Here is a 13,368-nt window from a genome sequence, read left to right as displayed (position 1 = left end):
ACTCCAATTAGCCCATAACTGAGCCAATACAGAACAATGTCTCCATTTTAAAATGCTCAGCCTTGTTTACAAATGCCTCTGCAGCTCCATTCCTTCCCACTTCTAATCTGCCCAGTCCAACAACTTGTCCAAATGCTGGACTTCCTCCCTTCTTGGTTTCTTGAGAATCACCAATTTTAAACAGTTTCACAATGGTGTCGGTTTTTTCAACTGCCAAGGTCTTAAGCACTGGAATTTCTTCCCAAAGTTATCCTACTTTCAATCCTCCTTTAAGATGCTCAAGGCCTTGCCCTTTGGCCGAGCTTTTGATCATCTGCGGCTTGTCAAATTTAAAAGCAGGGGAGAATTGGGTAATATTTCAGCTATGAAGCAGCAGACTTGGTGACTGGTATTTGGGATTTCAAGTTCATCTCTTAGTTGCAGAAGTTTTGCACCATCTTTACAACAGTATTATTTGTTTACATATTATATTAAGGATCATTCTGAAGTTATGACTTCTAAAGCTAGTGGGTCAGGTTTTGCTTATTTCTAAATTGGTACCCTAATACCATCTGAAAATTACGTAAATATATTTTCTGAAATGGAATCAAATATCCTCCACAAACTAAAATAAACAAAATTCAACACTCTGCAGGGATGATGCACAACATTATAGCACGGGCAGCAAAATAACCACAAAATCTGAACAGAAAAATGACTTGCCTTCAGATGATGGGGTAACAGCTCTATTCACAGCAGGGGTGGCTGATGTAGGAGATACAGCAGCAGCAGGCATGGCTAAAGATTCAGCTGGAACGCTGCCAGCTTGAGAAGATAAGATCATTCCACTTGAAGCATTTCCAGGACTGTACTGGGACGGTTGGTTACCATGTCTAGGAGATCGCGGTCTGTGTGTTTTGGGAGATAAACGGGAACTTGATCCTGAAGTTTCAAAGGAAAAGTTTAAATAGTTTCTAGTAACCATCGCACCTTAAATAAGATTATCCAAATTACACAAAAGTATTCTAAACAAAACTGAATTAATGGTTCTGTATTATACAGTTTCAAACAAATTCATATTTTCATTAACCAGATTATAATAATGGCCAAGAACAACCGTAACCAAAATTGTGGAATGAAACAATGAAAAACAAGAGAAAAATACCTAATTGGGAAAAGGCCATTCAGCTTTTCACATCAGTTTTCTTTAATGAAAGATGCACAGCTGTACTGATTGGCTTTGAACTAACCAAATTTAAAATGGTCAAGTTTAACAGTCAAAAATAAACATCCTTGGTCACTACTTAATTGCGAGTTGCTGCTACATTGAATGTATGAGAACTATATATTCATACATTCATGCCTGGGATGCTTAAATTATCTGGTTCTCAAATTCCATTATAACCTGTCTTTGTTGAATTTTGTGGGTTTCAGGTTTTTGAACAGGAAAAGTTTAAATGCACCACTTGGTGCAATTTTGACAAACTCAACTTCATATACAGTTCTACTGTTAATGCTGATGAGGGACCATTATAATTTTGATAAAACAATTCAGTCAGCAAAATAAGTGGATAAAATAAAAGATGAGAAAATTGAATTTAAATCCAATTTATTGTGCATATGATGCATATTTATACTCAAATTTGAACAGGTAAATAGTTACAGCTGCCTTTCCACGCAGCTTTGCTAACTAGCCAGACTTTAAGCGCAAATGTGGATATAGTCACATGGACCTCCATTCTGTAATGGAGGCCCACAGTTCAGGGGAGGAAAAAACAACCTTACAACATCAGTATAATGGTCAATTTAGTCTATCAGTGCAGGCCGATTTGTTTGAGAAGACTAATGAGAATGAGGCTTAGTCTGCCCTAATTAATTTTAAATGGCTTAGGAATGGCAGAATCAGGAGGACATGCATCTCAAAAGTTGAGAATGCAGTCAAATTCAGCTGCCTAACTGCATGAGTCAGTTAAATTTGAAATGGATGGCATTATAAAATACATGAAAATCTAAAATAGGTTTACAATTTTTATTAGATATTAACATGCTGAAGGCACTGTATACAAGCACTGAGAAAATACTGCAGAGTTCAGTGAACAAAACAAATAGTGAATCAAACTTCTAACAGTTTTTGACAATGCCATTCCTCCTTTTCTCTATTGTCCAACTGCCCTTAAACTGAAAACAAGTGCTGGAGATCACAACAGGTCAGACAGCATCCACGGAGAAACAGCAAGCGAATGTTTTGAGTCCAGATGTCTAATGAAGTCATTGAGACTTGAAATGTTCGCTTACTCTTTCGCCATAGATGCAGCATGGCCCACTGTGATTTCCAGCATTTGTTGTTTTCGGCACAGATTCCAGCATCTGCATTAACTTGCTTCCACTTTGAGACTCCCTTACTTGATCCCACTCAACTATCCAATCAAAGACAAAGCAAATGCAGCAATGGCTAATCTTCTTGAATTATTAATGGAGAGCCTTTCACCTGATTTATCCTTGGAGACCTATTTCTTAACTACATTCTTCTCCTTGGTGACATTATTCACATGGAACCAGCTTCAACATGCATGCTGACAACTCTCAGATCTCTCTGTCCAACACATCATCTACCATGCCATGTGCTGCCAAAGTGCCCAACTAACAGCTTTCCATGGGAGACAGGTTAGCAAGGTTAGATCTCATGGAATATATGGAGAAGTGTCCATTTGGATACAGAACTGGCTCAAAGGTAGAAGACAGAAGATGGTGATGCAGGGTTGCTTTTCAGACTGAAGTCCTGTAAGCAGTGGAGTGTCACAAGAATCAGTGCTGGGTCCAGGATCAGTGCTGGATCTACTTTTCATCATTTATATAAATGATTTGGATGTGAACATAGGAGGCATAGTTAGTAAGTTTGCAGACGACACCAAAATTGGTGGTGTAGTGGACACCGAAGGAGATTACCTCAGATTACAACTGGATCTTGTTCAGATGGGCAAATGGGCTGAGGAGTGGCAGATGGCGTTTAATTCGGATAAATGCGAGGTGTTGCATTTTGGGAAAGCAAATCTTAGCAGGACTTATACACTTAATGGTAAAGTCCTAGGGAGTATTGCTGAACAAAGACCTTGGAGTGCAGGTTCATAGCTCCTTGAAAGTAGAGTCACAAGTAAAGGAGGAGTTTGATATGCTTTCCTTTATTGGTCAGAGTATTGAGTACAGGGGTTGGGAAGTCACTGTACAGCCACTGTTGTGGCCGTACAGGACATTGGTTAGGCCACTTTTTCAATACTGTGTGCAATTCTGGTCTCCTTCCTATCGGAAAGATGTTGCGAAACTTGAAAGGGTTCAGAAAAGATTTACAAGGATGTTGCCAGAATTGGAGGATTTGAGCTATAGGGAGAGGCTGAATAGGCTGGGGCTGTTTTCCAAGGACCATCACAGCTGAGGGTTGACCTTATACAGGTATTTAAAATCATGAGAGGCCTGGATAGGGTAAATAAACAAAGTCTTCTCCATGGGGTGGGGGAGCTCAGAATTCGAGGGCATAGGTTTAGGGTGAAAGAGGAAAGACATAAAAGAGACCTAAAGGGTAACTTTTTCACTCAAAGAGTGGTGCGTATATAGAATGAACTGCCAGAGGAAGTTATGAAGATGCAGGTACTATACCTTTAAAAGAGTAAAACCTAGCAGTGACAGCACCAAGTGTTCTCAATAAGACACAATGTAACACGTGCTCCAGCTACTAGGGTAGCTAAAACAACAAAACAGATTCGAATTCAGCCAGTTTAAATTATACCCTGAAAAAAAAAACCTAATTTCAATCAAGTTTGAACTGAGTGTACTGACAATCTTAAAAGCCAATGACACAATCCGATGCTGTGGGGTATAAGACCAGAGAAAATTGAACAGTTGGGAGGAGAACTGCCACAAGACCAACTGTATACTGCTACTCATAGTTCTGAGGGGTACCTCCTAGAGGGGGAGTTTGCACAGAGAAAAGCCTCAACACTGACCTGGAGAACCAATCTACCAATGAAGATAAGGAGAAGATTCGACCACTAGCTGGTTTTAAAAGCGGAATTTCTGTCAATCTTAATTGGGCCTTTTATCGGACAAGTATTATGGAAAGGAAGATAAAAGATAGGTTAGAGGAAGGAATTGTTAATAATTGTTAGTTAATTATTCTGTTATATTTTAAGAAATAAAGTTGTTAATTTTTACTTTAAATAGTTCTTGGCCTATCAAATTTTCACAGATTGCCGCATGGGATAAATCTTTTCTTTGTTGCTGGTTTTAAATTAAGCAGGAGAGTTTATCCTGTGTCATAAAAAGTGATGGAGGCTAGCACAATTGTAACATTTAAGAGGCATTTGGATGGGTATATGAATAGGAAGGGCTTGGAGGGATATGGGCCGGGTGCTGGCAGGTGGGACTAGATTTGGTTGGGATATTTGATTGGCATGGATGAGTTGGACCGAAGGGTCTGTTTCCATGCTGTACATCTGACTCTGACTCTATAACTGCTATTAACCAAATTTAACATGAGGAATAACGGAGTCACTGTAGTGTTGATGATTCCAATTGTTCCTTTGCCGTCGTGTAATTCTGAAGTAGACTGTTTGCTATTTCTCCAACAGCGCTCACTACTGAGCTCCAGACCCCTATACTACCACAAGGCCGACTACGTAATACAACTTACACGTCTGTTTCAGCTCACTACCCACTGAAAAGCACACCCATATCACTTATCTCCAAACTCAACTAAAATCCCAACATTTTTACTATTAGAAATTTGTTTATCTGCTCAAAGCATTATGTACCATATTGTCCACTGCAGTGTCAACGCTTCTCAATACCCAATTGTCATGGGGCATGGATAGGATAAACAGACAAAGTCGGGGAGTCCAGAACTAGAGGGCATAGGTTTAGGGTTAGAAGGGGAAGATGTAAAAGGACGCAAGGGGCAACTTTTTCCACGCAGAGGGTGATGCGTATAAGGAACGAGCTGCCAGAGGAAGTGGAGGAGGCTGGTACAATTGCAATATTTAAAAGGCATTTGGATGGGTGTATGAATAGGAAAGGTTCAGAGAGATATAGACCAAGTGCTGGCAAATGGAACTAGATTAGGTTGGGATATCTGGTCGGCATGGATGAGTTGGACCAAAGGATCTGTTTCTATGCTGTACATCTCTGACTCTATGACACAAGCACAGCAGCACATTTCAAAGAAAATTAAGTTGCTATATCCATGCTTCCTTTAGTTTTGCGACTTTTGCTCAATTAAACCTGTCAAACAAAAGAGCAAAACCTCTGAGGTACAAAGTCTTAAAGCTGAATAAAATCCAGCTGTTACAGCGCCACTGCTGACTAGCTGACTGCACAACTATTTTTTAAGCAGATTGCAACAGTAATTGACATTCTTTGAAGTACCATTCCTGCTATAAGCTTCCTCAACAAATAAGTTAAGAAAATAAATCAAACAAAATAGAATGGAGCTGTACTCCATACTCCCTCTAATTTATTTTTTTAAAATTGTGTGAGAATCTCTAAAGTCCATCCGCATCATTAAGTTCTGAAAGTGAAAATTCTCCCTGCCAATCTTTTATTCTAGTTCCCTTCATGCCCCAATGAAATTAGGTCTCTCCCAATACTTAGTTGTTTTTTTCTACTATTGTACATCTTACAGTACATTGATCGCCACCTTATAAGGGCTCCCGCACTAACACTTGATTTGCCTTATTTCCAGATCAGTAGAGCGCTCATTCTTGTTGGACTGGACACGTATGTTTTAGGAAGTTTTCCCAAATATTTGTCACTCCATTCTTTATGCTATTACTGTCCTAATCTATGTTCGGTAAAGGCTCCAGCACAACTCCTTGGTGATGCTGACATTTCTATTTTCTAGACAGATTTGCTACTCTACATTAAAGACTACTTAGTAGTGGGAAGAAAGTACACTGAATAAAGCAATTGCAACCTTTTGGTTCATTACCTCTCGCTAGATTAATTTTCTTTTAAACCCTCTGGGAAATCCTCTTAATCAATATCACCATATCATCATCATCTTTCCTTCCTTTTCCATCTTTTCTTAACACCTCACACCCAGAAATATTTAATATTCAGGCCCATCCTTCCCTGCACCAGACCTGTCATGACCACGTCACATTTCATCATGGCAATTTGCAACTGTAACTTGCAATTTTTATTATTATTATATTCTATGTTCACAAACATGGACAGTATTCTGATTTAGACTTCAGTACTTTCTGACCTACCTCAACTTAACCTATTAACTTATTCTCTAAGCTGTGGTTGCCTGTCAGTCTTTAAGTATTTTGTGAGGTGTCGTATTCTGCACTAATACTGGCTCATGATCCCAACTCTGGAACCCAATCCGAGCTCCGTGAGGGTGTAACATCCGAATTATACTGGTGCCATTTTGCCCAGAGGCCCTCCTGGACTATCTTTCCAGCCATTCATTTACGTGCCTCATTCTTCGATTTCTGGACTCACTGGAGTACCACTGGAGCAATCTGGAGGTTACTGCATTTGAGGTTCTGATTGCTAATGATGTGGAGGCACCAATGTTGGACTGGGGTGGACAAAGTTAAAAATCACACCAGATTATAATCCAATAGGTTTTTTGAAAGTACAAACTTTCAACCTAATGTTCAACCTAGCTCCCTAAATTCTGCCTGCAGGACCACATTGGTGTCAACTGGTACGAAGAGCAGAGCAGACCACAACTCCTGGATGTTCACTGCCTCCCAAAAGAATGTGGTGCTCTCAAACACAAGGGAGACAGCATAACATCCTGCAGTTATGTCAATGGACACAGAAATATCCATCTGTCTCCCCTTTACCTATCACCTCAAATTAACGAATCCCTAATCACTACTGCTTTTCTCCTTCCACCTGTACAGCTGAACCATTCACATTGCCATAAAATTGGCTCTGACAATTCTTGAGGAACCAGCAACCTCACCAGCCTCCAGAACAGAGAATGTATTTGACAGCAGAACCGCCAGCTTGTTCCTCTCCAACTGTATGGCAGTCACCAGTTTCTTTTCTGCCTCCAGACTTGTAAGCTACAGTGTGGCCAACTCACTGAACATGCTATCCACACAACACAGCTTCACAGATGTGCTACAATGATTCCACACCACCCAAGTGCTGAAAACTATACACAAACTTCTACTGCTGGCAGCACATGTGGTTTTCTAGGACATCAATAAGTTCCAATACTTGACATTTTTACAGGCTACATTTCACTCAATTGAACTAAGCCATGTCTTAAACTTACTTCCTTTACTCTACTTTGGATTACTTATATTACTGAATATTAGCCCTAAATTTCCCTCATTTTTGCTGCTACCAATTTTCTGTTCGAGTCATACCTGGCACACAGGAAGATGGCTGTGGTTGTTGGAGGTCAGTCAGCTCAAGAATATCTCTGCAGAAATTCCTCAGTGTAGTTGACTAGGCCCAACTATCTTCAATGGTCTTCCTTCCATCACAAGGTCAGAAGTAGAGATGTTCACCAATGATTGCACAGTGTTCAGCGCTTGTCATGACTCCTCAGACACTGAAACAATCCATGTTCAGATGCAACAAGAACTGGACAATATCCATTCTTGGGTGGACAAGTGGCACAAGTGTCACACAAACGTCAAACGATGACCATCACCAATAAGTGACAATCTAAACACTGTCCCTTAACATTCAAATCATGTTACCATCAGTGGAGCCCCCACAATGAACATGATTAGGGTTACCACTGACCAGAAACTGAACTGGACTCATCATATAACAGTGGCAAAAAGAAAAAGTTGCAGACTAGGAATACTGTGGTGTGTAACTCACGTCCGGACTCTCAAAAGCCTATCCACCATCTATAAGGCACAAGTCAGGAACACAATTAAATACTCCCCATTTGCCTGGACGAGCACAACTCTAACAACATTCAAGCAGTTTGACACCATCCAGGACAAAGCAGCATGCTTGGTGCCAGATCCACAAGCATTCATTCCCTCACCACTGATGCTCAGTTGCAGCAGCAAGACACACTGCAGAAATTCAAAGATCTTTAGATAGCATCTTCCAAATCTACGATCACTTCCATCGAGAAAAGACAGGGGAAGCAGATACATAGGAACACAACCACCTGCAAGCTACTCACCATTCTGACTTGGAAATATTTCACCGTTCCTTCAGTGTTGCAGGTTAAAATCCTGGAATTCCCTCCCCATGGACTGCAGCAGTTCAAGGAGACAGTTCACCGCCATCGTCTCAAGGGCAATTAGGGATAGCAATAAATGCTAGCTGGCCCACTTACTTCAGCTATTAAAAATATGCTTTTCTAATTCACTCATTTAAACACTGTCCCAATAGCAGTTTCTTGCTAATGATTTTCTGAGATGTGACTGTTGTTATTCTCGAACTTAATGCTGGCCATTTCCACCTAGCTGAATGCTGTGCTATTTGAATTCCCAAGCAAGTGGTTTAGGCATTGAGCTTCCGCCCCAATTTATACACACACTCTCAGAGATGCTCCATCGCAGGTCTAACGTCTTTCAGGCTCCCAGATAAAACATGCTTGCTGCTTGTGATTTCATTGTTTGCAACATTTGCCAAGAATGCATCCCTTTTGAACAGTGAGACCGTACTGCATCCTGAAGCTCTCCTAGTTAGTCATTCACTGGCCTCAGCCTGCAAACTCATCCAAACACTTACTGCTATGTCATTCTGTTTCCACTCTCAATGTAACTCTCACCCTTCCTGATCTACACTTGTGCATTCCTCAGTCCGTCGGATTCTTAGCCTTATATGCTCCAAGCTCTAAAATCCGCTAGTTCTACATGATATTGCCCCTCCCATCTCCTCCACACTCTTGTCTGACTCTGGCCAAATGGCTGGAATTGGCAAATATAAACTGTCTGTTCATTTATTTTTTGCATGGAAACTCTCCTCAGCCAATGCTCTGATCACTGCTCTAATAGCTCCTCTTTGGTTCTGTGATCCATTTTTGCCTGAATAATACAGAAAAGCCGCCAAATGCAATTTGTTATTGGTTTTAAAAAAACCCTCCAGATTAGGTAAAAACCCTAAAACAGAGTTAAATCTAACATTTCAAACTTCAATAGATTTACCTCCACTGACTACAGATGACCATGTCCCTGCTGAAGGACTGTTTCGTGGAACAGGAGCAGAAATTTCTCCAGACACATTGTGACCTATGAAATCTGAACCTGAAGACACGCCAGTTCGACCAGAAGGACCTCTATGTCGAGGATGGCGCTGTGCCTTCGGAGACATTCGTGGAGGACCTTGATGACAAAACAAAATGCAATTAATATTAATACATGGAAAATGGCATACAAAATGAGAGACTGATAATCTCCAAGTTTAGGTTTACAGACTGGGAGTTTCCCAATACCTTTGCACTCACATGTAGCTTGCAGAATTAGGGTGCTCAGAAGATAACATATTGCTGTTCGCAGAACCTCAGACTTTTATTGCTGCTCTTTATGGATCTGAACCTACAGATTTACTTAGAATGTCCAGTACTGAAATAGGCCGCCTAGCCCAGATGATCTGTGCAAGAGTCTTTGCCCCAAAAATACCCTTCGCATCCTACTTTATGTAATGTCAACAGGCAGTACAGAGGTGTGAAATTCACCTTATAGATCATAAAGGCCTCAAGTTCAAAATTCAATGGCCAAGTATAATGGGTAATAGAAATCTGTAAATGGACATAACCCAGGAGACAGGGACAATAACTTCAGCAGAAAAGCAAATGATTCTTATTTACTACATCGAGAGCTCTGAAAGTATACAGATGAAAATCACAAAAGACTCAGACGCAGTGACGTTCTCCAGAAAGCTTGCTATAATCATCGTCTAGTCCATAATTCATATTAATAATTGAGGGAATCTTTAGGGAGCTTAAATTTGTATAGGTAAAGTAATTAAAATGCTGGATTTTACCTTGGATGTTATCTCACCCTTGAAACCATCATGGTTGACCCTGCACAGCAACTGACAGACCTATCTGCCTGTTTGTAGATGGGAAAGCTACATTCCTTGTACAGCCCATTCTTATGCTCAATTGCTACACGTTTGCACTTCTCAGCGAGTGCATTAATTAGCTGTAATCAGGACTGGATACTCACCAAATAAATTTTCTTCCCCACCAGTTCAGTAGTATAACAGCACCGACAACTAATTACATGTGTATTAGCTCTCTTTTTAAAGTAATACTCTATACAATTTAGAATATGCGCTATATGACTGATTCTTCAGCAATCTGAAAAATCTCAATATTGTTTGCAAAGCTTTCACTCCAACTAAAAGCATCAACTTGTTGTACATATGAATAACCCTACATCTCCAAGTTAATGTCCTTCTTACCATTGGAAAATTAACCATTTTCAAATATTTAGGACTCAGAATAGAAACCATTAAATCCTTTAGGCTCTAATTGTCCAGAGGTAATTTGTTTCGATGATATACCACATGTAAGAAATGCTTAAGCAGCCATAAACATGCAGTAAAGCTGTGATACAAGCTGGCCCCTCAAGCAGCCACATAGCAACGTCTCAAAATATTAACTTTACAAATAAATACAGTTTTGTACACAAACAGTAACAAGTGCACTGTAAGCAGTTTTAGCTCAAAAAGTTACGAGATCTCCCAAATTCATGTAAAATGACCGCACCTAAGCTAACCTGCATGTAGCATGGAGAATATTAACTGATTGAGTGAATCTGATCATGTGTGATACAAGGCCTGTTGGGGTCACCCACCTAACATTTTCAATTAAAAACTTAAAATATGTAGGTTAAGTAACATCTGAGAAAAAGGTTTTGCTTCAGAATAAAATGTTTAATGTTTCTCTCTATAGATGCTGCCCAGCATGCTGAGCAAGCCAATGTTTTAATATTTTTGTTTCATTTCCAGCACAGTCCTTTGGTTTGGCTTTGTGTTTAAATTCTCACCCTCATGGCCACTCGAGGAAATGTTCAGAATGTTACAGTGGAAATTCCTATGAAGTGGTTAGTTCAACTTGCCTATTAAATAAATTGCATCACTTTGGAATTCATTGCATAAAATTTGGGAGAAATGAGCTAGATCCTAAAGTAGTGTAAAATTTTATTTAGATCCTTTTGAATGTTTTTATTCCTGACAATACCTAAACATTAAAATAATGGCTAATTCTACAAAATGAAGTGTCCAAGGTACTTTTTTGAAAAGCGAAAGTTCGGCAATCTGGACTGGTCACTGATTAGTTTATGAAGCAACGATCTCTGATCACTTGCCGTTAAGACAGTTATTCTGCAACCCACAATTTCCACCACTAAACGAACTTGCACATAGCATAAATGATTAAGTCTCACAATCAGTGTCACATTAAAATAATCTTACTTGAATGTCAGAAGCAGCCCGTTGGATTTTAAGTAATTAATTTTAAGGCAAGTTGTGTAAGCAACATGCAACCATTGATCATCACACAACCGTCTCAAAAACATATTTATATAAATGCTCATTTCTGATGACAAAGATATGTATTTCAAGAAAGCTGGTTACGGACAAGGTAATGGCAAGCAAGAAGGATTAAACATGCTTAGCTTTCAAATGTCATACATGTTGCAAGTTAATAAAATAAAATAGAATATTATATAACAAAGAAATTGAACAAACATATATGGAAGGACTAACTGTGGTACCTTCTGAAGACATGCGTTTAGGCATAGTAGAGACAGGAGCTGGAGAACCATGAGCAGAGGGGTGAGACGGAGGCCTTGAAGGCCGTGAAGGGGGCCTGGAGGGCGGCCTGGTAGGAGTGGCTGCCCGAGGTGGAAGAGAGTTGGGAGCTGACTGATAGCGAGAAGGTGGGCGTGAGGAAGGAGATGGGCAAGGCGAAGGCCAGGCAACACCTGACAGAACAAATGATATAAAGGAAAGTAAAAACTAAAGAAAAATATGGGAATAAGTAACAAAAAACATTATATACACTTCACAAGACAATAAATAATAAAATAATTCACAATTTTTGTCAACATTTCAAAACATATTGCACATTTAAAAATAAATGCAGTATACACAGTATACTGGCACAAGGAGAGAAAAGTGAGTGTTTTAAAATATCTTGTATCTCAGCTTTTTGGGAAGCAACACAGAGCTTTTAATTTATTTTAAAATGGAAGCAAGATGTGTTTTGAAAGCAAGCACTTCTAATGTGCATTAAGACTTCCATACTTAATACATCTGACTTTTTTCCTTGTTCGGAGGTGTTTTTTAAGTGGTGTTTCATGAACCACACAATGTGATCTGTTAAAAACGTTCTATAAAAATATTTAAGAAATATTGTATTTGCAGTAACATTTGGCTACACAAAATATCACTGGATTCAGTACTGTAAATACACAAATCAATGTTTGTTAATTAGGAGAGATACTCATTATCACAGAAATTTGGGAGATCATGGAAAAATGGTCTCTACAAACGGGTACTGAATAATAGTGAATGCTAAGTTCCTTCAACTGATGGCAAATGTAGAATACAAAAAATATGCCAAAGTGTTTTTTTAGTGTAAGCGGCAAGTGTTATGAATGTAATTTTTTATTTTACTAATAATATTTAGAAGTTACAAAACTGCAATGAGAGAGGAAGAAACAACTCTAAATTAACGGTTTAGAACTCAGCAGGCTAAGACTGCCAATAATCAGGCATAGAACACCTCAATTCATGTTCTTAATACCAAAATAAAGTACTCCACACCACCTGACATAACCAAATGTGAAGAAAAGCTGCATCCACTTCGGTTCCCAATTTATCAATGTTCCAACTGGTGGTCTTTTTTTCCTAATTCTCAAATCAGCCATCTTGTGAATAACAAATAAAAATGAATTCTAAATGCTGTGCTTCACTCTGAATGGATGAAAGGCAGTTACTTGACACAAAATTGTAACGGGTAAACCTACTGTACCATACATTATCCTTTTAACGGATGGTTGTTACAACAATAAATTCATAGACAAGTTTACTTTTTTTTAAAAAAGTGTTTTGTCCTAGGAATGAATCCCCTCAGCCTCAAAAATCAATAATTGTTGTAAACATTAGAGTACAGATGGATGATTTGACTTTCCAATTTCATAATTAAGATTCACTAATATTGTTCCTTTATAACAAATAGCTTAAATAAAGACTTCAATTTCATTGAACTACTTCTGTTGCTTGCTGTGTTTTCAACCCATGATATTGTCCACTTAATATCTGAGAAACCAAATCTAATTCAAACAAATTTTGTTCGGTAATTTTATAAGCTCTTAAGGTTCAGGCATATGACCAACTGTGCTCTAATTCACATGGATCATCATGTCAAATTGAATTGGCTATGGGTAA

General features: G+C 39.1%; 1 protein-coding gene across 6 annotated transcripts in view; it reads right to left on the bottom strand.

The window, feature by feature from the left end:
* The window catches only part of atxn2 (ataxin 2), a 105,504-nt gene that overhangs the window by 24,926 nt on the left and 67,210 nt on the right, over positions 1–13,368 (bottom strand). For 4 of the 6 annotated variants that reach the window (XM_043715670.2, XM_043715671.2, XM_043715672.2 and 1 more), the window contains 3 exons: positions 11,691–11,900; positions 9,114–9,290; positions 703–921 (listed from right to left, as the gene is read on the bottom strand). In XM_043715670.2, the coding sequence (XP_043571605.1) occupies positions 703–921; positions 9,114–9,290; positions 11,691–11,900 (606 nt within the window). The remainder of the gene's footprint in view (positions 1–702; positions 922–9,113; positions 9,291–11,690; positions 11,901–13,368) is intronic. The other 2 variants (XM_043715673.2, XM_043715675.2) reach the window with 1 other exon arrangement.

The sequence above is a fragment of the Chiloscyllium plagiosum genome, unplaced genomic scaffold (genome assembly GCF_037043375.1).
Source record: "Chiloscyllium plagiosum isolate Xiang-an unplaced genomic scaffold, Cpla_swu_hap1 HiC_scaffold_24, whole genome shotgun sequence".
Taxonomy (NCBI): Eukaryota; Metazoa; Chordata; class Chondrichthyes; order Orectolobiformes; family Hemiscylliidae; genus Chiloscyllium; species Chiloscyllium plagiosum.
Note: the sequence above shows the minus strand (reverse complement) of the source record. Positions and strands in the feature narration are given on the sequence as shown.